The sequence below is a fragment of the Protomyctophum parallelum genome, assembly GCF_964188405.1.
Source record: "Protomyctophum parallelum genome assembly, chromosome: 9".
NCBI lineage: Eukaryota > Metazoa > Chordata > Actinopteri > Myctophiformes > Myctophidae > Protomyctophum > Protomyctophum parallelum.
The window spans coordinates 868,539-895,491 of NC_139706.1; the positions used below are offsets into that span (position 1 = coordinate 868,539).

The 26,953-nt window shown below is 42.8% G+C and overlaps 1 protein-coding gene across 4 annotated transcripts in view; it reads right to left on the minus strand.

Moving 5' to 3' along the window:
- Positions 1-5,152: 5,152 nt before the first annotated feature.
- The window catches only part of LOC310864380 (NACHT, LRR and PYD domains-containing protein 3-like), a 44,759-nt gene continuing 22,958 nt past the window's right edge, over positions 5,153-26,953 (minus strand). The window contains exons 4-11 of one of the 4 annotated variants that reach the window (XR_014569738.1): positions 15,327-15,385; positions 13,221-15,012; positions 11,886-12,059; positions 10,796-10,969; positions 10,559-10,714; positions 7,676-7,725; positions 5,515-6,302; positions 5,153-5,303 (exon numbers count right to left, since the gene is read on the minus strand). Coding sequence is in view for 1 of the 4 variants with exons in the window: in XM_083773062.1 (XP_083629188.1) it covers positions 5,731-6,302; positions 7,676-7,725; positions 10,559-10,714; positions 10,796-10,969; positions 11,886-12,059; positions 13,221-15,012; positions 15,327-15,385 (2,977 nt within the window). In the remaining 3 variants the exon portion in view is untranslated. Of the gene's footprint in view, positions 6,303-7,675; positions 7,726-10,558; positions 10,715-10,795; positions 10,970-11,885; positions 12,060-13,220; positions 15,013-15,326; positions 15,386-26,953 lie in introns of all 4 variants that reach the window. The other 3 variants (XR_014569739.1, XR_014569740.1, XM_083773062.1) reach the window with 3 other exon arrangements.

Here is a 26,953-nt window from a genome sequence, read left to right on the forward strand (position 1 = left end):
TATCTATCTCGTCAGCATCTTGTCCATGCTCTCCAGACAGTGTCAAGGAGATCAACCAGTGAGGTTGGTAGGACTGCACCGCAGGACACACTGGATTAAAAAACTCAACCACCCCTGTCCTTCATCATAGGGTTTTGGTTTTTCCAAAAAAGCTTCATCAGCTCGCTTGTATAAGGCAACACGGTGGTTCTCTTCAGAGCAGAGTAGCATGGAGCAAGACGAGCCAGGTCAACTTTAGATTTAGAAATGAGTTTGTCATCTGCCCCCACCACTCTTTCACTGAAGACTCACAATTCAAATAGCTCTATAGCTCTAGACAACAGTACACTATATACGTATACTATATATATATACCAGTACATGTGGGGGGGAATGGTTCAGGACCGAGGATCAGGTGGTGAACATGTGGGGGGAATGGTTCAGGACCGAGGATCAGGTGGTGAACATGTGGGGGGGAATGGTTCAGGACTGAGGATCAGGTGGTGAACATGTGGGGGGGAATGGTTCAGGACCGAGGATCAGGTGGTGAACATGTGGGGGGAATGGTTCAGGACCGAGGATCAGGTGGTGAACATGTGGGGGGAATGGTTCAGGACCGAGGATCAGGTGGTGAACATGTGGGGGGGAATGGTTCAGGACCGAGGATCAGGTGGTGAACATGTGGGGGGGAATGGTTCAGGACCGAGGATCAGATGGTGAACATGTGGGGGGGAATGGTTCAGGACCGAGGATCAAATGGTGAACATGTGGGGGGGAATGGTTCAGGACCGAGGATCAGGTGGTGAACATGTGGGGGGAATGGTTCAGGACCGAGGATCAGGTGGTGAACATGTGGGGGGAATGGTTCAGGACCGAGGATCAGGTGGTGGACATGTGGGGGGGTATGGTTCAGGACCGAGGATCAGGTGGTGAACATGTGGGGGGGAATGGTTCAGGACCGAGGATCAGGTGGTGAACATGTGGGGGGGATGGTTGATAGAAATCCTTGCTCAATGTTCTTGAGTGAATTGAAGGAAATTTACATTTTGGACAAACAGTCAAAACAAAACATCTACCGACTATAATGATATTGACATGTCACTGGTCAAACAGGTCATAGGGGGGGATTTCTAGGCCATTTACACACATAATGTAGGCCTAATGTATCATTCCAAACAGGTTCATTTCCAGACCAATAAATGCAAATAGCAAAGGTCATTCCACTGTATGAAAATGGGAGCAAACACCACTTCACAAACTGTACAGACCTGTCTCATTACTGCCACAATTCTCAAAGATATTAGAGAAACGTTTTAACAGCAGACTTCATAGGTTCATTCTTTGACAGATTTAATATACTCTCAGAGAGTCAATATGGTTTCAGAAAGAACAGATCAACATCTCAGGCATTGATGGAATCCATAGAAAGAATCACAGACGCAATTGATAATCGGCAGTACGCAATAGGAATATTCATTTACCAAAAAAAAAAGCTTTTGACACTATCCATCACAACACAACACATTAGTAAATAAACTGGAGAAAACTGGTATCAGAGGCATTGCAATAAACTGGATTAAAAGTTACTTGGACAGACGGCAACAGTTTGTGAAGCTGGACCCCAGGGGTCAATACTGGGGCCCAAACTATTTATTCTTTATATCAATGATATTTACAAAATATCAAAGCTGCCGCCCGTCACTAATACTTTCTGCAGACACTAATGTATTTTGCTCTGGTGATAATCTGGATAAACTGCAGGTTGACATCAATGAAGAATTAAGTAAATTAAAGTTATGGTTTGATTATAATAAATTATCTTTAAATGTGAGCAAGACAGAGTTTATACTATTTGATAATCACAGGACTAACACACAGGTACATATACATATTGATGGGATTGCTATTGACCGGGTCCGTGGAAATACATTTCTGGGCGTGACAATAGATGACAGGCTTAGCTGGAAACCACACATTACTAACGTCAAGTACAAAGTGGCTGGAAGTATAGCAGTCATAAATAAGGCAAAGCAGGTTCTCTGTCATATATTTATTCTATTACGGGGGTCCCAATCATATATTTATTCTATTACGGGGGTCCCTGTGACATATTTATTCTATTACGGGGGTCCCTGTCATATATTTATTCTATTACGGGGGTCCCTGTCATATATTTATTCTATTACGGGGGTCCCTGTCATATATTTATTCTATTACGGGGGTATATATATATATATATTCTAATTGGGGTCAATTTGGGGGTCCCTGTCATATATTTTCTAATTGGGGTCAATTTGGGGGTCCTTGACATGAAAAGTTTTGGGAACCACTGGCCTATAGTATAGCTTATTACATGGCTAGGTTGAATGCTTGATTCTGATTGGTCAATGGCTGAATTCAGCAGGTCTGTTTGTGAGTATATATACAGGTTTAATGTTTGTTTTTAGTTCAGTGTTTGTTTTAAAAACGCCATTAGTACTAACGCCACTAACCCTAACCCTTGACAACGAAGGGAAAATGTACGTCATCTTGTCCCTAAACACAAACATTAAATGCCATTAAAGAGAATGTAATGTTTGTTTTACATCACCTATATAATCAACATGAGTTTTGATTACTTTAAAGGAGAATTCCATACTAAAAGGCTTTCTTACCTTTCTTTGTAGTTGTTACGGGAATGGGAATTGAATGGGGCTATGGGGTGTTGTGCTAATTCGCTTATTTCCATTGCTCAAAATTATTATTTTTTTGTATATATCCTCTCTTCATAATGTAAATAATATCCCAAGCGGCACACTTTACTACTTATTTTGATGGAAATAAGCGAATTAGCACAACACCCCATAGCCCCATTCAATTCCCATTCAATCCAATGCAATTCATTGAGAGCTTATGGTAGGGGAAATAACCAATAAGGAGTTTTTGCACAAAAAAACACCTGGACCACTTTGGTGGGGACGTAACGACTACAAAGAAAGTTAAGAAAGGTAAAAAAGTATTCTAGCATGGAATTCTCCTTTAATATATTAGCGCCCCTCACTTCACACGGGTGTGATTAAGTTCTTACGGACCGTAAGAAATAAGTTCTTACGTAACCGTAACACAGACCGATGCCTAATCAAAGCCTCGGAGCACCAGCTGCGCCCGCTTGATTTACTGCCGTTTCCAACATGACAGCCACGACGTAAACACACATGCAATGTTCATTTACAGCTGAACAATGTTTATGTTTATTATAATTAAACATGACAGCCACGACGTAAACACACACGCAATGTTCATTTACAGCTAAACAATGTTTATGTTTATTATAATTAAACATGACAGCCACGACGTAAACACACACGCAATGTTCATTTACAGCTGAACAATGTCTATGTTTATTATAATTAAACATGTTTTTGAAAACATTTGAGCGAGAAGCTGGAGTTTAAAGTGTAGCATGGTATGATAGTTACACATGGAAGTAATCTGGAAGTATAACATCTTTCATTAACCTATTTTGTTGTTTTAAGCATTATGTTATACTTTAGCTATTGAACAATAGCAGATCTACAAGCTCATAGCGCGCCACCGCTATGAGCTTGTAGATCTGCTATTTTTTTAAATCGTGAAAATGTTTGAATATATATTATTACAGAGTGAACATTTTAACTCAAATCTTTGCTTCTGAGGGGTCCCTGGAACAACATATTTTCAGATGGGGTTCGGTGGCCAATTACATTTTGGGGTCCTTGACATGAAATATTGAGCACACAGAAACATAAGGTTTTTCAGAAAACTGTCAGGATTTTGAAGACATTTTTCTAGTCAGGCCAAAATGGGTTAGGAAAAAGAAAAATCACACCCGTGTGAAGTGAGGGGTGCTCTTATCAGTCATCATACATCACTTTTCGTGTTCAACCAATCAAATCATCCGGAATGTAATTCCGTCCAATCGCAATGTTGTGTCCTCACCGTTTCCGCCTATAATCTTTCTGCCCTCACTTTTAGCTTCAATGTTTGCGTTCTGGTCACACTCACCCTGAACAGCTGTTCAGAGGAGGGTCACACTCACCCTGAAAAGCTGTTCATAGGAGGGTCACACTCACCCTGAAAAGCTGTTCATAGGAGGGTTACACTCACCCTGAACAGCTGTTCATAGGAGGGTGACACTCACCCTGAACAGCTGTTCATAGGAGGGTGACACTCACCCTGAAAAGTTGTTCATAGGAGGGTCACACTCACCCGGAAAAGCTGTTCATAGGAGGGTCACACTCACCCTGAAAAGCTGTTCATAGGAGGGTTACACTCACCCTGAACAGCTGTTCATAGGAGGGTCACACTCACCCTGAAAAGATGTTTATAGGAGGGTCACACTCACCCTGAACAGCTGTTCATAGGAGGGTCACACTCACCCTGAACAGCTGTTCAGAGGAGGGTCACACTCACCCTGAAAAGCTGTTCATAGGAGGGTCACACTCACCCTGAAAAGATGTTTATAGGAGGGTCACACACACCCTGAACAGCTGTTCATAGGAGGGTCACACTCACCCTGAACAGCTGCTCAGAGGGTCACACTCACCCTGAAAAGCTGCTCATAGGAGGGTCACACACACCCTGAAAAGCTGCTCATAGGAGGGTCACACTCACCCTGAAAAGCTGCTGATAGGGGGGTCACACTCACCCTGAAAAGCTGCTGATAGGAGGGTCACACACACCCTGAAAAGCTGCTCATAGGAGGGTCACACTCACCCTGAAAAGCTGCTGATAGGGGGGTCACACTCACCCTGAAAAGCTGCTGATAGGAGGGTCACACACACCCTGAAAAGCTGCTGATAGGAGGGACTAGCGCCCCTCAAAGAAGGGTCATAGGACTTGATAGGAGGGTCAAAGAAGGCGTTCAACAGCATGAAATGTAAATATGTTTTTAATCAACACATATCAAATATAACAACAAATATATAGTTATATATAAGATAACAGCATTGTGACAACAGTGTTGTTTTGGGCAGCACATTTCTGTTTTAGTTTTAGTCGGTCTTTGGAATAAAACATTTGCCGGGCCTTGATGCGGTCGTAATGACTGTTTTTACACCAAATAGCCGATCTACAAGCTCACGCTGCGACACACTGGAGAACACATCATGTATAATATAGGATGCAGACGACTCAAAGCCTGTCTGTCTGTCTGTCTGTCTGTCTGTCTGTCCTAACAGCCTGTCTGTCTGTCTGTCCTCACAGCCTGTCTGTCTGTCTGTCCTCACAGCCTGTCTGTCTGTCCTCACAGCCTGTCTGTCTGTCTGTCCTCACAGCCTGTCTGTCTGTCCTCACAGCCTGTCTGTCTGTCCTCACAGCCTGTCTGTCCTCACAGCCTGTCTGTCTGTCCTCACAGCCTGTCTGTCTATCCTCACAGCCTGTCTGTCTGTCCTCACAGCCTGTCTGTCTATCCTCACAGCCTGTCTGTCTGTCCTCACAGCCTGTCTGTCCTCACAGCCTGTCTGTCTATCCTCACAGCCTGTCTGTCTGTCCTCACAGCCTGTCTGTCCTCACAGCCTGTCTGTCCTCACAGCCTGTCTGTCTGTCTGTCCTCACAGCCTGTCTGTCTATCCTCACAGCCTGTCTTTCTGTCTGTCCTCACAGCCTGTCTGTCCGTCCTCACAGCCTGTCTGTCCTCACAGCCTGTCTGTCCTAACAGCCTGTCTGTCTGTCCTCACAGCCTGTCTGTCTGTCCTCACAGCCTGTCTGTCTGTCCTCACAGCCTGTCTGTCCTCACAGCCTGTCTGTCCTCACAGCCTGTCTGTCCTCACACAGAGACACAGAGGAGTCATGGAACAACTCAAACCCAGCGTAGAGCGGTTGAGTGAAGGAGGTCTGGACGGTGTACAGGTGAGTCAGAGCGTCCTCTAACACTCTGTAGAAGGACAGAGTCCCAGCGGGACGGTCCAGATACACTGCTACTCCGTTGGAGCCAGAGGGACGGATAGGAAGGGCAGTCTGCTTACTATTGTGTTTGACAGAGTAAAGGTCACCATGCTGACCATCAGCACAGAACAGACACCAGGACTGTTCATTCCCTCCAAGCTCAGAGTCCTGACCCGCTCCTTTCCTACTGATGTCTCCGTCAGTCACTCCTATCTGAACCCGTCCACTGAACTGTACCTCACTGTAGCAGCGTTCATCTAGACTCTCTGAACTCAGAACCTGAGCCCGTCTATCAAACCTGTCAGGATGATCAGGATATGAATGAGGCTGACCATCCTGACGGGTCACCTCCCTGTTGTTCTCAGACAGAGAGAGGTAACGGTTTGCTGTGTTTGTGTCCAGAGTGAGACGCTGGGAATCTGATGAGAAAACAACACAGTACACATTAAATACACATTAAATACATCCTTCACTGAATGATACGTGCACGGCGCACGCACGCACACAGATACGTGCGTGCACACACACACACACACACACACACACACACACACACACACACACACACACACACACACACACACACACACACACACACACACTTTCTGTATCAGATGTACAAGCTCAAAGCGCGGAACGCAGTGATGCGCTGTGAGCTTGTAGATCTGCTATTTTTAAATAGCCGACGTATAAGATATGGATAAAGTGTTTAATATATAATATTTATATGTAATGCTGAATTAACACATTTAGCTGGGGACCCATTGGAACCCTCCAAGGACCCCCTGGAACCCCCCACGGACCCCTGGAACCCTCCACGGACCCCTGGAACCCTCCAAGGACCCCCTGGAACCCCCCACGGACCCCTGGAACCCTCCAAGGACCCCCTGGAACCCCCCACGGACCCCTGGAACCCTCCACGGACCCCCTGGAACCCTCCACGGACCCCTGGAACCCTCCACGGACCCCTGGAACCCCCCACGGACCCCTGGAACCTTCCAATAACGGAACCCCCCAAGGACCCATGGGGGGGGGGGGGTAATAGGGGACCCCGGTGTAGAGGGAAACGGAGCCCTGAGGATCTGATATTTTCAGCAGATTTGGTGCAGACCCCATGCAGTGCAGTTCACTCTGTGGCGCGCGCTATGAACTTGTAGATCTGCTATTTTTCAATATCCTGGGTACCGCCCTGGGTAACCGGCCTGGGTACAAGATTCTAAAAATGTCTTCTACATCCAGACAGTTTTCTGAAAAGGCTATTTTTCTTCCATCTTTCAAAAATAGCAGATCTACAAGCTCGTAGCGCGCCACTCGGTGGCGCGCTACGAGCTTGTAGATCTGCTATTTTTCAATAGCTAAAGCAGTGCAGCATGGCAAAACACACACCTGTTCAATGTGCACTGAACACACACACACACACACACACACACACTATCAGATGTACAAGCTCAAAGCTTGTAGATCTGCTATTTTTAAATAGCCAACGTATAAAATATGGATAAAGTGTTTAAACCATTTTGGGCGGGAACCCCTTTTGGTGTTAGCATTATGTTATGCTTTAGCCATTGATAAATAGCAGATCTACAAGCTCGTAGCGCGCCACCGAGTGGCGCGCTACAAGCTTGTAGGTCTGCTATTTTTGAAAAATCAAAGAACAACTGACATAGAAACATAGCTTTTTCAGAAAGACCCCTGGAACCCTCCAAGGACCCCCTGGAACAGACAGACAGACAGACAGACAGACAGACAGACAGACAGACAGACAGACAGACAGACAGACAGACAGACTCACGTGTTGTAAGGAGTTGAGGTTTAGTCCAGCGTTCTCCTCCATGATTCACACTGTAGGAAGTAGAACAACAATGAATCAAGTCAAAACCTGCTGCTTAATGTCTCACATCGGCCTGTTTTAGTCCCACCAAATATTTACTAAACACATTTTGTCATCATTCTCCCACAGACGCTGTCCAAACATCACTCGTTACTTGGAAGAGGAGGTCGGACGTGGTTTTTTATTATTTGTTTAATTCGAAGCGCAGTTGCGTTCCGCTGACTTTGGGACTGGTTTGGGGCGGGAGGGGGGTTTGAATGTAATTATTGACTGTTGGTTTGAGTTTGTTTTCTTGTTTGTTTATTTCATTTAGTAGGGAAAGAGACAGGGAGAGACGTCATTGTGAAGTGTACTGTTTACCTGTGATTTCGTCAATTACAACTTCCTACATAAAGTGTTCAGAGTAAACCCCACCATCCTGCTGATTTATTCCTTAGTTAATAATTTGCCTTGCTGTGAAGAGGGCGATTGCTACACACTGACACTTCTATCATCTCTATAGATAGATTATAGACATGTTAAATATATCAATACTTCTATCCTCATGTCTTTAGACTATGATGTCATTTAGAACACTGTTTAGATTCAGATGCTGTTTATCATTCTAGTATATCATGGTGAACATCATAACACTCACTGTAAATCACTGTCTGTATCAATCACTGTACATTCAAAATGTTAGAAATAGAACCATGGAACACAGACACCGACTATACTGTATAATTAATGTTATAATACAGGGGTGGGCAACTTTGTACTTTCCCCCCTAAAGGAACGCTTGGAGGAAGCTGCCACCAGGTTTATTGACTAACACTAAGACTAGACTAAGACTAGACCATTTCAGATGAGTAAAATAGGACTAAAACTAAAGCGTGTGTTATTCAAAAGACTAAATTGGAATTAGCTGTCAAAATGAACACTGGCCAGGCTACCATATTGCAGCGTTGCAAACTGCATAATATTGCTGCCCTACAGAACAGATGTGAGTCAAGCAAGAACCCTCATGAAACAGAGGTGTTCAGAGAGCAACATCTAGTGGTCTATTGCACCTTTCAATCTGAGATTGTTTTGGGTCCATTTGGTTACAACGGAGCTTGTAATAGGCCATTTTAAAATTGTCTATAGGCAACCTTAGGCACCAGTGCCAACATTGGCACAAATAAGGAGGGTGATCACTGGCACACTGCAGCATAAGTGTGTGAAAGAGCCTTTTTGGTTTAAAATACTATAACTAACTATTAAAAAAAGATACGTATAAAATATGGATAAAGTGTTCAACCCATTCTGAACGGGAACCCCTTTTGGTGTTAGCACTATGTTATGCTTTAGCCATTGAAAAATAGAAGATCTACAAGCTCGTAGCGCGCGCTACGAGCTTGTAGGTCTGCTATTTTTGAAAAATCGAAGAACAACTGACATAGAAACATAGCTTTTTCAGAAAACTGTCAGGATGTAGAAGACCCCTGGAACCCCCCAAGGACCCCCTGGAACAGACAGACAGGATGTAGAAACATTCACCCATTCACACACACATTCATACACCGATGACAGAGGTAAGTAATTACATCTAATTTCATTCTACATTAATTAAAACTCAGAACAATAACCCACCTATCTCCCTAGTCAGAGTTGTGCTATATTTCCACCCTCACCCCAGAGGGACACATAATACACATTACATTGCACACTACTGTCGTAGCAAAAACAGCCAATCTACAAGCTCACAACACGCCGCAATGTGACGCCTTTTGAGCTTGTGGATCAGCTATTTTTGCTATTATTTGAACTGAAATCCTGAATTATTCTTTTGCTATTTTTTAATTGGAATCCTGAAAAGTAACATTTTTATTTAATTTCAAATGCATTTAATTTATGAACCAAATACAAAATACATTGGACATAAAAAATAGACATCAAAACAATAATATATAAATGTTCGGATATATATACCTGCGGGCCGCTTTAAGTGATGGTGGGGGCTGCATGTGGCCCCCGGGCCGTCAGTTGGGCCCCCATGTATGTTATATATAACCATGGAACATAGACACTATCTACTGTATATTAATCTATGTTATAGAACCATGGAACAAAGACACTATCTACTGTATATTAATCTATGTTATAGAACCATGGAACACAGACACTATCTACTGTATATTAATCTATGTTATAGAACCATGGAACATAGACACTATCTACTGTGTATTAATCTATGTTATAGAACCATGGAACATAGACACTATCTACTGTGTATTAATCTATGTTATAGAACCATGGAACATAGACACTATCTACTGTGTATTAATCTATGTTATAGAACCATGGAACATAAACACTATCTACTGTGTATTAATCTATGTTATAGAACCATGGAACATAGACACTATCTACTGTGTATTAATCTATGTTATAGAACCATGGAACATAGACACTATCTACTGTATATTAATCTATGTTATAGAACCATGGAACATAGACACTATCTACTGTATATTAATCTATGTTATAGAACCATGGAACATAGACACTATCTACTGTATATTAATCTATGTTATAGAACCATGGAACATAGACACTATCTACTGTATATTCAATCTCTGCTGGAATGAACATGATCATATAGTAATATGATATGATAATATGAGAAACTGCATTTATAAAGCGCTTTACATTACAATGTAGTTCACATTCACCCACCGATGGCAGAGGAAAACATGCATGCTCATCGGGAGCTGTTAGGGGTTCAGAGAGTCTTGCTCCAGGACACTTCGACATGTAGCAGCCAGGAGGAGCCGGGAATTTAACCTGGAACCTTTGACGGCCGCTCTACACAAGTCTACTCACTTGACAGTCTCCAGGGCAGCAGACAGCTTCTTCAGAGCAGAATCTCCTAAGTGGCTGAAGTTCAAGTCCAGCTGTTTCAGCTGGGAGGAGGGGTTGGAGGTCACAGCTGAAGCCAGAGAAGAACAGCCTTCCTCTGTGACTCGACAGCCTGACAACCTGCAGAGAAATACACATTTAACAAAGTGCTGTGTTGATGTTCAAGTAGAGATCCACACAGAGAGAACACACATTCTTTACCCCAGGATCTGCAGTCCACACTGTGGACTCTTCAGTAACGCAGAGAGCTGGAGCAGTTGTGATTCCTGCAGGCAGATGAAACTGAGGTCCAATTCTTTCAGATGGAGAAGATTAGAGCTGAGAGCTGAGAGCAGAACTTCAAATCCTGTCTGTGTGAAGGTACAGCCAGCAAGTCTGTAATTACACATGAAATATCTGGACTGAATATCACAGTTTTGGAGTAAAGACGCCAAGAGATGGAAAGAGAAGGCAGGCAGGGATAATGTGAAGTAAATCATCATAATCTTAATCTTCCAACATAGGAATTGTGTGTGCGTGCGTGTGTGCCAACATGACTACATACTGTAATCACTGTACCCCATTAGTTCACATAATGATAATTCCCTAGCAGCCATGATGGATCACATATTGTAGTTACTGTACCGTAGCATTGATAATGATAATTCCCTAGCAGCCATGATGGATCACATATTGTAGTTACTGTACCGTAGCATTGATAATGATAATCCCCTAGCAGCCATGATGGATCACATATTGTAGTTACTGTACCGTAGCATTGATAATGATAATCCCCTAGCAGCCATGATGGATCACATATTGTAGTTACTGTACCGTAGCATTGATAATGATAATTCCCTAGCAGCCATGATGGATCACATATTGTAGTTACTGTACCGTAGCATTGTGATGTGAGAGTGTGAAGTAGACAACACAAACTCTGACCATATTGTTATTCTAATCAGTGGGATACCATGATGTCAACTTTATTAACACTCTTATTATTAACCCATTCTGACCTGAGATCAGATTCATACGAGGTTTCCACTGGACACACACTGGTCTGATTAAACCCATTCTGACCTGAGATCAGATTCTAAAAATGCCAGTCGTTCTTCGATTTTTCAAAAATAGCAGACCTACAAGCTCGTAGCGCGCCACTCGGTGGCGCGCTATGAGCTTGTAGATCTGCTATTTTTCAATAGCTAAAGCATAACATGATGCTAACACCAAAATGGGTTCCCGTTCAGAATGGGTTAAGAATCAAACTATAAATAATAAAACAGAACTAATAATAAAATAATAATGTGACCTCAGTATCTCCAGGTGACAGTTTGGACTCTTCAATGCAGCAGTGAGCAGGTCCATGGATGGATCCGTTATGTCATTATAACTGATGTCCAATTCTCTTAGATGTGAAGGATTAGAGCTGAGAGCTGAAGCCACAATCTCACATTCTGCCTTTTGGAGTTGACAGCCAACAAGTCTGTAAATGTAGATGATGTAAAATCAGTGATCATCAACACAGATTAGATCAAATTCATGTTCAATGAAATTAACTATAAAGTGTAATGTAAATGTACCAATGTCTAGTTGGTCAGATATTGACAGGTCATATAAGAACAATCTAGTTGGTCAGATATTGACAGGTCATATAAGAACAGTCTAGTTGGTCAGATATTGACAGGTCATATAAGAACAGTCTAGTTGGTCAGATATTGACAGGTCAGATAAGAACAGTCTAGTTGGTCAGATATTGACAGGTCATATAAGAACAGTCTAGTTGGTCAGATATTGATAGGACATATAAGAACAGTCTAGTTGGTCGGATATTGACAGGTCATATAAGAACAGTCTAGTTGGTCAGATAAGAACAGGTCATATAAGAACAGGGAACCAGAAAACATCAAAGTGAAAGACAGATAATCTGTATTAACCCATTCTGACCTGAGATCAGATTCTAAAAATGTCTTCTATATCCTGACAGTTTTCTGAAAAAGCTGTTTCTATGTCAGTCGTTCTTCGACTAAAATAGCAGACCTACAAGCTCATAGCGCGCCACCAAGTGGCGCGCTATGAGCTTGTAGATCTGCTATTTTTCAATAGCTAAAGCATAACATGATGTTTAACCCATTCTGACCTGAGATCAGATTCTAACGCACAGAAGAATGGTGGTTCTTTAACGCATTTTGACCTGAGATCAGATTCTAAATCCTGACAGTTTTCAAAAATAGCAGACCTACAAGCTCGTAGCGCGCCACTCGGTGGCGCGCTACGAGCTTGTAGATCTGCTATTTTTCAATAGCTAAAGCATGACATGATGCTAACACCAAAAGGGGTTCCCGCCCAAAATGGGTTAAAACACCAAAAGGGGTTCCCGCCCAAAATGGTTTAATACTACAGTGTGTAACTTGCATTGATTGATCTATGAATGGTATCTTATTTATTATTTTTACTTTGTTCTCTGTGCGTGTCAGTCAGTTCCATTTAGGCAAAAATGCTGTATAAATATTACACACACACACACACACACACACACACACACACACACACACACACACACACTTTGAGACCCGATTATTATTATAGTAATTAGGTGTGATGGTAGATTGATTCTAACAGGTTTTCCATCCACATGACTACTAACCGAGCCTTTCTGCTGTTCCTCACAGCTGGGAGTAGTCTGAATCTCGCCCATGCTGCTGATGATGGTGTGTATTGGTATTGGTGCAGGTCAAACTCCTCCAGAACCTGCTCTGACGTCAGCATCATGAACGCCAGAGCTGAACACTGGCTCTCAGACAGTTGTGTCTTTGATCTGTCCGCTGACTTCAGGTACTGTTGGATCTCCTGATGTACTGAGAGGTCGTTCATCTCCATCAGACAGTGGAAGATGTTGATGAATCTGTCAGGAGAGAGACTCCCATCTTTCATTTTGATCTCCTTCAGGTTGTTGATGACTCTCTGGATGCTCTCTGGACTGTTCTCTGTGTGACCCAGCAGGCCTCCTAACAGACTCTGGTTGGACTCCAGCGAGAGGCCATGAAGGAAGCGGACAAAGAGGTCCAGGTGGCCGTTCTTACTCTTCAGGGCTTTTTCGCTGGCTCTCTGCAGGAAGTCCTCCAAGGAACTGACATCATCTCCCAGGAATGTCTTCAGTACCTCCATGTTCTTCTGTGTGAAACAGTGCATCAGATAGACTGCAGCCAGGAACTCCTGGATGCTCAGATGAACAAAGCTGTAGATCTTCCTCTGAGATCGAACGGTCTCTTCTTTGAAGATCTCTGTGCACACTCCCGAGTACAGCGCGGCGTGGTTCACATCGAGACCACACTCTTCCAGGTCTTCTTGGTAGAACGTGATGCTGCCTTTCTTCAGATGTACAAACGCCAGCAGGCACAGCATCAGAAGAACATCCCTGTCAGTCTCGCCATACTTCGTCATCATCTTTTTTATCATGATCGATATGAAGTGGCTGAACATCCCGGTCAGGCTCTTGGGCAGCTGCCCTGTCTTGCCTGTCTTCACCAGGTCCTCCACAACGGTAGCGGTCATCCAACAGAAGACTGGGATGTGACACATGATGTGGATGCTCTTTGATGTCTTCACGTGTGAGATGATGGTGCTGGCCAGCTCCTCATCATCACTGAACATCTTCCTGAAGAACTCCTCCTTCTGGGGGTCAGTGAACCCTCGTATTTCTGTCACCATGTCAACGCATTCAGGAGGGATCTGATAGGCTGCTGCAGGTCTGGTGGTTATCCAGAGGAGAGCCGAGGGGAGCAGATTCCTCTTGATGAGGTTTGTCAACAGCAGGCCCACCGATGATGTCACCGTGACATCAGAGACGACGTCATTGTTGTCGAAGGCGTCAGAATCGACGTCAATGTTCTGGAATTTCAGCGGAAACCTGCTTTCATCGAGACCATCGAAGATGAAGCCAACTTTCCAGGCAGCGAGCTGCTCTGCTGTGAGCTTCTCTAACATTGGATGGAAAACATGGATCAGTGAGAGAAGACTGTGCTGCTCATCTCGGACCAAGTTCAGCTCCCGGAATGCGAAGAGAACCAGGAGATTGATGTCTTGGTTCTCCAAACCTCTCGCCCAGTCCAGAGCGAACTTACGCACGGAGAATGTCTTCCCGATGCCAGCGATGCCAATGGTCAGAACTCTGCTGCTGGGTGTGTCTCTGCCAGGGAGGAGGGTCTTAAAGATGGCACGGCACTTGATTATGACGTCATAGAGGGTCTTCATGCTGGAGGCGGTCTCAAGCTGCCACACCTCATGTTGCTGATTAACCCCTTCACTCCCTCCCACTGATAGGTGGAGGTCTGTGTAGATGTCGGAGAGGGAGGAGGGCTCTTCAGTGACGTATGCCACATGATCAAGACCGTCCAAAGTGACCTTATAGACCTTTACATACTCCGGCAGACGGACATCTGATATGAGGAGACAATTAATACATGTTAAACATTATACTTCATTTACAACTTTACATTGAACAATCCATAGCATTAAAACAACTATGTATAATATATATCCTCCAGAAAATCTAAATTTGTAAAAGAAAAAAAAAGGAGAAAATTGGCTAAAATAAATAACATACATTTTAGTCTAAATGTATGTGTTTATCATCAGTATTTGGACATTGAGACAGGAATACAATGAGTATATTTAATCTGATGAGTCTGCTGCTATTTAAACATTTCATTCATTGAAATAAAATGTTGGTGTAAAATGTGTCCAGTCTCACTGTGTCCAGGTGTGGTTTGACTGAATGTCTTCTGTCCAGGTGTGTTTCTGAATGTCTCTCTGTGGAGATGAAGACAATAGAATATATACATATAGATGAAGACAATAGAATATATACATATAGATGAAGACAATATAATATATACATATAGATGAAGACAATAGAATATATACATATAGATGAAGACAATATAATATATACATATAGATGAAGACAATAGAATATATACATATAGATGAAGACAATATAATATATACATATAGATGAAGACAATAGAATATATACATATAGATGAAGACAATAGAATATATACATATAGATGAAGACAATAGAATATATACATATAGATGAAGACAATAGAATATATACATATAGATACATATGTATCTAAGGGTTAATTTTCCAGCCGGGTAGCCGATGGCATATCCGGTTAATTAACGGTTGTTGATTTTTTTAATTATTTTATTTAATAGGCTACCCCAAATGTAATATGCATAGTATAGGCTACATAATTAAAGTTGGTAGATGAATGGTATAAATGTATTTATGCTCCTTTTTAAAAGACAAACTAAATGTTGTTAAAGCAACATTTAACAATATAAATAAATTGTTGTAGGCTTAATCATCAATAAACAACGCATCGCATCTGCATGCATGCATCTGCACGTCTACAGTACAGAGGTCCGCCGGTTCTATTCCAAAACATAAATAAGTCCAGTCCAGATCTGAGCAGCCTATAGCCTAACTATAAAGCCACTGGACGCATGGGCTAAGCCTTTTTTAATTATTAAGGACGATCAGCATGCATGTCACCGTGTTCTGTTTGTTGACTTTTCGCTGACGAGAAACCCCTCAAACATAGATAGCACATGGCTAACTTGATAGCCGTAAGCCGTGCCAGTGTGGGGAGAACTTTGGGACATTGAGGGGGCAGAAAACAGCGCCCGAGCAGCGCTGTTCATGCAGCCTGGAGTGTGACAAGCTGGGCGGCGCAAATAACAGCAATTTTAGGCATGTGTGCAACATGACAACTGTTTTAAAGTATTGTACAGTGAAAACTACAGTCTCTGTAATGTTTATGTTGTACTATTACTAAAAACTATCTGGTTACTAGCCGGTTACCCCCTGACATCCCTACAAACGCTGCAATGGAATGATTTGCCCAAGGAGAGAGGAGTTTAGAGAGACAAGTGCCTCTCTAAACACTTACAACTTAGGTCAGGATTGAGAAGGCATTTTTAGAATCCTGAATTAGTTAAAATATGAGGATACCTACGCAAGGGGACACAGGGAGAACATGTGAGGGTAGTATACCCTAGGGGACACGGGGAGAACATGTGAGGGTATGATGTATATTTCCATAAGCATATGCCTTAATACATGTCATAATTGTACACATCATAATATTTCAGCTTATAGTTCACCAGGAGAGCTAGTCACTCAATGAGCTCAGAAGACAGCTGTTACTATAGGCTACTGTGGTTATTCTTAGTCAGCATGCTCAAACAGTGATTCCTCGAGAAGATATAAGAGTTATTTATGAGGGCCTGGGATAACAAAGTTGCTATTGGGGGTGTAATTAAACCCCACAGGGTCTGGGCAAACTCTTAACTCTGGGTGGTAATCTATGGTAGTATCAGCTGTTCTCTGAGTCATATATATTCTGTTCGTCTCTCTTGAATAACAACATCATGTGGTTTCTCTTTAATTGGTAAAGTTCACTGTTACTCAGGAACAGTTAAAATGTATTCCTCTGACATTTCATCCTTATAGTTACTGGTGTTAAATAAAGTTCTGTAGTACTTCATAATATAGTATAAGATGTTTAGTTAGTTCTATCGATATAAACCGTATAGTTACGTGTGCCAGTATGAGACAAGTATAGCTACAGGCCAGATGTCCCTCCCACTCACAGGAACATCCCGTGAGTGCAACGTTTTGATTGGTTCCCATAAAAGCGGAGGTGGCCCATAGCATGTCCGGAGGAGGGTCTCAAAGTTAATATAATGCAATGTTTTAGACTGATGTCTTTGTGTTCACCGTATTGTAAGTCGATTCGAGAAGGGCTTTCAAACTGTGACTCCATTTTCGTCGTGGGCCGTTGTCCTCACGTCGCCTTGTTCATTGAGCCGTGTTTGTGTCAATAAAACTGCGATACAACACTGGGATTGAAACTTTGTCTGGTTCATTGAGGGTCGCCTCACTTTGCTCCTCTACACACAACAGCGCCGCGATCCAGATACATCAATTGGTGCCGAAATTTCCCGGTTACGATAGGCTTCCTCGCTGAAACGCTTTTAGGTGAGTGATATTATTTGATTGCTGCTTTGGGCTGTTTGGTGAGGAGGCCTAGGTAAGTAGAACGCAGGGCAGTTTGGATGGCGACGCTGTGTGTGGGGGGGGAGGTGCAGCGATGGGGCTCCCCTCTGTGTTCCGAGGCGCACGAGAGGATTTTTTTTTTTTTTTCTCTCCCTGTGTTTGCTCAAGTGGACAACGCGCATTTAATTTGCCATTGTTTTATTTTTACTGTAATCACCGGGCGACCAAGACCTCGTCCTTACCCCTGGTTTGAAATACATTTTTGATGACAATAGTACATCTTTAACTTTATAGGTGTTCCCTCGTCAAGTGAGGGTTCGTTTATAAGGCATACCTGGCTAATAATGCAGAAGATATGGTTTTGCTATATACAAATTACCTTCTGCTTCTATTTTGGAAGCGTGTATTGTGTATATCTCATATTGTTGTACATGACCAAGTGCTGATTAATGGGGAGTGATTCCATATTTAAAAAGAAATGCTAAAATTGGTGGTTTTGGCGTTTTCTTGGAAAACAATTCCGGGTGTTTAGCATAGAAATCAAAGGACGTGCGCTTCTAAACAGGTAAAATAAATTTATGTTCGTCTAGGAGTTTGGGATTAATAATTTTGGTTATTAATTCCTCACATAAGCCAGTCGAAACTGTGGGAGTCTGTTATGCCGGCGGGTGGAGGCCTGATTCCAATTCCATACGTAGACTGCAGAACTATGTATGGGCCTGTGTGTAGGTGTGTCTGATATCTGTATGTTGATAGGGAAGATTGCTGGTAGGTGTGGGGGTTGATTTGTATTATATTTCCCCCTGAGCTGGCGTTTTTCCTGGTGATTTATGATCGGGCACGTACGCGCTTGTATGGTACGTGATGTTAGATAGGGATCCCTTGTTTTGACGTGTTCAACAAAAGTTGACATGTTTTTGAACTGTTTTGTCATTGGTGTGCTGCGGTCCTCATTTGGGCGTATTGTACATGCAGGGGGAGTGGGTAGCTAGCTATACGTATGAGGGGCAAATGTTTCCAGAAATCGAGTCTTTTTTCGCTTTTTAAATGTTTCTTCATTACTAAACGTGCGTCTTACATTCGATTAGGTTACGTTTGCGTTTCATTGTGTGGTGGTTACTCTCCCGGTGGGCCTGGGTGAGTGGGGACGTGCAGTGTGCTGATTTATTTTGTTGATTGTATGATTTGAGTGACGCTCATATTGGGGGCGCTCATGGTTCTGTGTGTGCTGGTTATCTAGCGGTCATACTCTTTGTTCCCGTTCGGGGGCGTCTCTCTCTCTCTCTCTCTTTTTGCAGTCTCCTCATACTTCCGGTGTGTGAGTGGGTTTGCTATTTTGCATCCTTGTGCCGCTCCGTGCGTGCGCGTGCGTGTGCGTTTGTGCGCTCCTTTCGCTTCTTGTGCGCGCTTTTCCGCGCCTGGGTGTCTGTGTGTGTGGTGGCGCTTCGATGTTCTCTATCTTTGGCTTGACAGATGGGACTGGGATTTTTGTGCGTGATTGCATGTACCGTGAGTGCATGGGTACGTCTGTGATGTGTGTGTGTGACTGTGTGTCGGTTGATTTGTTCTACTGACTGTGTGAGTGTATTTGTGTACTTCTGTGACGGCTGAGCGTGATGGGTTGATTTATGGATGGCATATGAAGATACCTGCCTGGTGATTTTGCACTGTTTTATTTGAGATTCCTGTCATGAGCCATATGATGGTGATGGCTTAAGGGGGGAGGTTAATAGTAGGAGGTTAATAAATTAGATTAATGAATGGAAATTAATGGGAGGTTAATAAATAAAACTCGATGCATGAACTAAATTAGATAAGGGAACTATAAAATGGCTAATCATGCACGTTAGAGTGTATGGGAGTGTCTGAAATTAAATTTAAGAAATTATTTAAGGTGCAGTTGATAGACATTTTCTGTGTTAAAATGCGGAGTTAAAGTATCCATTTGGCAAAAGTAATCACGATAGGAGACTATTGACTTCACTATATTAATATGGTTTGGGATTAGGCCTTTTGGAGAAATAGTAGCTGGGATGGCTATTCAAATCAGATCGTCTGAACGGAGTGGCTGTCACCTCATTTTTTGATCAGTGGTTGTTTTTAAAAAGTAGATTGACTTTTTTCTTAAAAGAATGATATGGATATTATGGCGGAGGTTCATGTTCAATTTGACGGAGACAAACAGCTTTATGGCTTGTTGTCTTGTGCGCCAAAACTCAGGGATTGGGGACAATTCAGGTTTAAAAATGTGGGTTTAATTTGGGGGTCCGAGCTAAATTTAGAAGGTAACTGAGAATGCATTTTCTCATTGGAAATGGTTACATTTAGGTAAAATATAGGTTAATTAAGGATTGTTAATCCTACAGGTTTTTTAGTAGTACAAATAAAAATAAAAATATAGTCTGTGTGAGTAATTTGATAATAGGATAAAAACAGTTGCCTAGAGTGAGATAAATCTACATCTACTGAGTGTATGAGTTTGGTTGTATGCAAATGAGTGTGTGGGGGATGTAGGGGGGCCCGTTATGGTTTCCCATGTATGTGTGAGGTGAGAGAAGTACAGTAGTCTATGAAACAATACTTCTACCTTGTCCTATGTGTGATATGAATGTGTTATGTTTGAAGGGTTGGAAAATAATGCTACTAAATAAGTAGTAGTTGTACTATAGGGGTGGCGCTTCAGTGCTGCTGTGGCGCTGCTCTTGTGATGGACAGAATCCTGTCTCATCCTTCCTTCGTGTGACTGCGGTTGCGTGAAGTTGATTGTTGATACATGATGGCGTTTCGTGTCTCAAAAAGGGGGGAGTTGTTTAAGACATTTTTAATGTCTGTATACAAGATATGAGGGTTCTGATAGTTTCAGACGAGTCTTTGTGTGTGCCTTGTGGATGTTGTCTGTCTGTATTGGATATTTATTGAAGGAACAAAGCAGCCTAGAGGCCTCTAGGATCATTTTCTGGCTGGACCAGAGAGCGGATTCTGTTGGGTTTTGACAAATGGTATTTTAGTCACTTAGACGACATGTATAGGCACATATTTAGACTTAGTCTGTTTCTGTTTGTTTAACTTGTAATTTGAATACAAAAAGTAGACTATAATTGCACCAGCAAACGAATGATTAGTGCAGTAGAAGTCATAAATTGACGAGAGGTCGGTTGTGGCATTACTAAAAACAGCCTGTGGGCTCTTTAAGATAACAAGCCTTGTATATACTGTAGAGGACAGTGGTTTTTACTACCCAAAGAAGGCTTTGAAATAGATTAAACACACCAGGTGGCAGGCTGGCAGCCCACATGATAACGTGTGGTCACATGATGACTCCTAGTCCTGCCTTATCCCATAGGTGTGTGTGGAGGAGGACTTGGTTTCCCAAGCGAATGGTATGTGTGTGTGTGGCATGGAACTCTCTCATTGAAAAAGGCATAGCAAATTAGCAATGTTAGACGCTGTCTGCCATTGATTTTATGATTTTTTGTGGTTTGGTATACCTCAGTGTGTCAGGAGAAGCAGTAATGCTTGTGGTAGCTGAAGCCAGGTTTCAATGAGAGGGTTCACAAGCCTGTGTGAGTGAGTGAGTGAACAAATGTATGACTGTTGTATGCTTCATACAAAATTTACTTTAGGAAGGCTCTGGCTATGTACAGGATAAATATTACTAGTAGAAATTATTCTACAAGTAATAGTTATATGGGTGATTCATACAGAGCTAGGTATTAGCATATCGGGGGGCAATTTTGGCATGCTTCAACATAAGGTTTTGGGCTGTAGGGGAGGGGGTGAGCCGACGCCTGAATCAACACTGTTTCAGGAGGAAAGAGCCTTTTATGACTAAGGGTTGACCTTATCTCCTCTCCTTTCATCTTAAGAAACCTATTATGAGCAGCTGTTTATGGCTATAGTTAAGTTTATTACGTCCTTTCTGTAGTAAGATGGCATGCAGCAATACTAGCTGACAAATGTTTTTATATTTTAGCCTGGCATATTTGTTACAATGTATCCTACATCTCGTTCTGAGAGGTTTTTTTTTTTTTTTTTTTTTTTATGTCACCTTAAGGTGATGTGTGGTTGACATTTCATTTGGGGTTGCATGTGAGGGGGTTGAGGGACAGTGTAATAATCATTTCCACCACATAGTGGGTTATCTGTCCATATGTTGACAAAACGTGTCATCACTTCTCTGTGCCGAGTACATGTCTGTTAAATCCGTTACTAATTATACATCCCTCTGGGGTGATTAAGAAGTAACGTTTTTTTGTTTTTATTTCTTTCAGTTGCATGCATGGTGGACAATATGTGGGTGAGTATTGGAAAGGCCTTCACGTTGATAAAGTTTTTGCTTTAAATTTGAACAACTGGTAGAAATATTCCCAGGTGTTTGGTGTGTATACTCAAATTTATAGTGTACATTTTGATTAGGAGGCCATCCGATACTCCATTCATAATATAGCCACAATTTTGTAACTCATTTTTAGCCCATAATTGAATTATAGTGGACTTTTAATCCCATTCTCACGTTTTTCTTTAAAAAAAAAAGTATATCCATTTGGGAGTCCATCTGGAAATTGGATATACGTGAGTTTTGGGTGTATGGATTCCTTCCCGTCTTTTGTTTTAAATTTCTATATTAACTTGCATGGGTGGTGGTGATGTAACTGGACATTATTCTGTCATTTTCAACTCACAGCATAACCTCATCTTGAAACATTCAGTGTGTGATATGTTCTAACAATTTGTCTGATTTGTTTGTTTTTGACTTTAAATAGGGGTTACTGTGGGCATTTGATAACACAGTAGGGTTGTTGGGAAGTCACTAACACGTGTGCTTTTCCGGTTAATGACATCCTCTGTTACAGTAGGTTATAGGTGGAACCTTTGAGTTTCGTGATAGGTTGATTTGGTTTCTGTCTCAGGACACCTAAATTTTGTTGCTTTTAACTCCGTACATAGTTACGTATTTCTTAATCTATTCATGTGCATTGTATATAGCTGTACAGTTCACGTTGTACATGCTTTCTGTGATAACACCCTTAATAACTGGTTTTTAGGTTGACCGTTGTGAAATCTGTGTGTTCCCTTGGGGTGGTGACAACTAATATATGAAGTGATTTTGTATCACGGGTAGGTGTGTGCTTATAGTAGCAATAAAGTGACTGTAATTGTGATTTAATATTCTCTATACTACTTAAATAGCTTCAGTATGACTAGTTCAAATACACACGCATGTTCCTCCCAACCACATGATGGACTGATGACTGAATTAACTTCAATTTTGGCTGAATGGGATTTACTGTGCCCTTCTGACATATGTACTCCAGTGTTCATTGCTGCGTTAACTGTGCAGTTACAGGACTATAGACTTGTTCTGGAGCATAGGGTTGAAGAAGTACAGGGGTTGATGGATCTCTTTCTCCGGAGAGGAAAGGAAATATGTGAGGCAGATGCCCAGCTTCATGTCGAAGTGCCGCCGGTCCAGGACGCCCTCCAGTTTACATCAATTTGCCCTCCTGATATTTTTGATGCACGTGACTTGGATTTTTCTAGCCCCAGTCCAGACGATGCAGCGCCGACCTTGGTGCTGCAAAGACCGGGCGGTGGTGGTGGCCGTGTTCTGGGAGAGGGTGAGGACGTAACCACGCCAAGGCGGGTGCTGGACGTCCCGAGGATCGATCTGGAGAGGAGGGATAGTCCTCCGCCTGCCGACATGCCCACGCCCACGCCCCGCGCACGCTATCCCCAGATGGTGATAACACGGAATCGTAGGAATGTTGACCCTTCTGAAGTTGTTTTTTCTCCTATGAAGGATACAGAGGACCCTTCGACATTTGTTGAACGTGCGTACGAAGCATGGGCGGCTGTCGCTGGGTGTCACTTGTGCTGGGTGGACGTGAATGACATGGACAGGCCTCTTCTGAGGGAAAAGATTGAACAAGGCCTGCCAGAGGGCATGCGAGCCGACATGGTGACTGTGGTAAGACTGGCAGATGTGTCATATGGACATTATAGGGATTGCATTGTTGATCGTGTCCGTTCGTTCCGTGACCAGGTGGCCTCCCAGCGGCGTAGAGATGAGGAGGAGGTGAGGCAATTGCGTAAGTGGCGATTGGAATGTTTTCAGGGGATGGGCCGTGCGGGGGTTGCGGTCCCGCAGCCTCAGACCTGTGCGGGTCCACCAGTCGTCCAGGCACCTCTCAGGGGGGTGGTGCCACGTGACGTGCCGCTGCTTGCCAACCAATCTGTTTTTCCTAGAGATTTCCAGCCTCGTCAACAGTCTCGGCGTTTTCGCAAGAATCAGCGTCAATACAGCGGCTGCTTCACATGTGGTAGTTTGCTACATTTGGCACGGTATTGTATGGCGTGAGAGGCTGGCGCCCGTCCAGCCGTTGCGAACCTGTCGGCCGGCGCCACCATGTGACCCCCAGTGAAGAGTTCCTGCAGCTGGAGTTTGCAGGGCGGAGATCTGTGGTCTACAACTAGGACGGCTGAGGTAATCTGTGTCATTGATCGTCTATTTTGTTTGACATTTTTCTGAAAGGACTGTTGACTGGCACATGCCGTTCCCACAGGATTATCTGGGATTTTATTCTTTTTTGGACATTATGGTCGGGAACATTTGGGGCAAGTGTGTTTTTACTGCTTGTGAGTGACCAAGAGCTCACGTGCCCTTTTGTGAAGATTCCATCCCTCTCTGTTCTCAAATTTTACTTTAAAATAGGTATTTGGTAGTTGTGATTTTTAGTTTACAATAATGGCGGTTTATACTTCAATATAGGTGGTTGGTCCGGTCAAGGGGGGTGGCAGGTGTGTGTTGGTTATTTTCTCTGTATTTTCCTGGGGATATTAGATTCCCAGGGAAATAAGGGGGGGTAGTAGTATAATTTTATATTAATACAAAACAGTGAGATTGATGTCAGAGAAAGTCACACTAAATTGTTTAAATTGTTTTAGGGTTGTCAAAATAACAAGGGGAACATGCTATGATTTGCAATTGCGTTGATGCTTTGAGGGGAATTAAATTACATTTGAGATATATAAATGAGAAGTTAAAACGAGGACTAATGTGTTAACACACTTTCTTGATTTTTGAATGGATGACTAATATTCTAACCGCATGATTTGCAAGGGGACTTTTAACTTTCTTTGGAGGGGGCAGCATGTCACCCTTTTCAATAGCTGCACATGGGAGAGGGTTCCATTCTGGTCATCTGCACCGGAGTGATTTCCTGCTCCAGGGTCGTGTCAACAACTGACAGCTGACAGCACCAGAAAGGGGGAGTGGCAACCTGACAGCATCCAGGGGGGCGTGTCAACAGGCAGCTGTCATCACAACAGAATGCTTCTCACCTAGCCTCTACCGTCAGATCGACACAGCAGGTGACCATCACAGCCATTGAGATAGTTGGTGAGGTGTCAACCCGACCATTATCCTGCAGCTGTGATTCCAAGGAGCACCTAAGTTCTCACTGGAGAAGGGCTGTTTGTTCTCTGCAGGCTGAGGAGGAGGGAGAGTTGAAATGCAGCAGCCATGATTGACGGCTGTACGCAAATGTGCTGTCATTCAGAGCCTTGTGATGCTCAAGAGAAGTTGTCTTCTGCCTACGATAAGTCCACTTTGCCCGGCCTCCCCGAACCTGAGAGATCTGCGTCCCATCATCGGTCAGTGCAAACCTGTGCTGAGTTCTGTGAAATCAAGGATTTCCCCAAGCGTTGTTATTCTATAGGCGAAAAAATGATTGTGGGAACCGATTCCTACCGCGTGTCTGACCGTCTGAACACTTTGCGTCATGGAGAAAAAAAAATCGTGGTTCATCTGAAATTGTGACTAATGTTGTACAATGTTGTTTTAATGTTTTTATGTTTGTTGTTTTCTTTGCTGATACAGTTCGGACAGATTTAACAAAGTACTGATCTGGTACTATTTTTAGGGATGTTTGTTTTTTGTTGTTTAATCCATTTCTTGTTTTGAATGATTAACTTTGCATTTACAGGTATTTGAATTTGATTTGGTCTAAATAGGATTTTAGGAGTTTAATTTCTATGATACAAGGGGCTCCTGAGTCAAGGGGGGTCCTAATTTGAGTTGTCTTTCACATCAGAACTATGGTTTCATGATTAATTTTGGATTTTGGGAAAACGGAAAAAAAAAGTGTATTTTTTGAAAATATTAATTTTGGACATTTATGAAATATGAATTATGTCTGGGGAATATGTAATTCCCCAAGGGGGGCTGTGATGTATATTTCCATAAGCATATGCCTTAATACATGTCATAATTGTACACATCATAATATTTCAGCTTATAGTTCACCAGGAGAGCTAGTCACTCAATGAGCTCAGAAGACAGCTGTTACTATAGGCTACTGTGGTTATTCTTAGTCAGCATGCTCAAACAGTGATTCCTCGAGAAGATATAAGAGTTATTTATGAGGGCCTGGGATAACAAAGTTGCTATTGGGGGTGTAATTAAACCCCACAGGGTCTGGGCAAACTCTTAACTCTGGGTGGTAATCTATGGTAGTATCAGCTGTTCTCTGAGTCATATATATTCTGTTCGTCTCTCTTGAATAACAACATCATGTGGTTTCTCTTTAATTGGTAAAGTTCACTGTTACTCAGGAACAGTTAAAATGTATTCCTCTGACATTTCATCCTTATAGTTACTGGTGTTAAATAAAGTTCTGTAGTACTTCATAATATAGTATAAGATGTTTAGTTAGTTCTATCGATATAAACCGTATAGTTACGTGTGCCAGTATGAGACAAGTATAGCTACAGGCCAGATGTCCCTCCCACTCACAGGAACATCCCGTGAGTGCAACGTTTTGATTGGTTCCCATAAAAGCGGAGGTGGCCCATAGCATGTCCGGAGGAGGGTCTCAAAGTTAATATAATGCAATGTTTTAGACTGATGTCTTTGTGTTCACCGTATTGTAAGTCGATTCGAGAAGGGCTTTCAAACTGTGACTCCATTTTCGTCGTGGGCCGTTGTCCTCACGTCGCCTTGTTCATTGAGCCGTGTTTGTGTCAATAAAACTGCGATACAACACTGGGATTGAAACTTTGTCTGGTTCATTGAGGGTCGCCTCACTTTGCTCCTCTACACACAACAGCGCCGCGATCCAGATACATCAGGTACCTACCCTAGGGGACACGGGGAGAACATACAAACTCCACACAGAAAGGCCCTTTCGCCAACCCCGCCTCGGGTATGGGCACTGATGACGCAGAGGAGAGAACACACCCCCAGCGCCCACAGCGGGAATCGAACCCAGGACCTTCTAGCTGTGAGGCGACAACACTACCGACTGTGC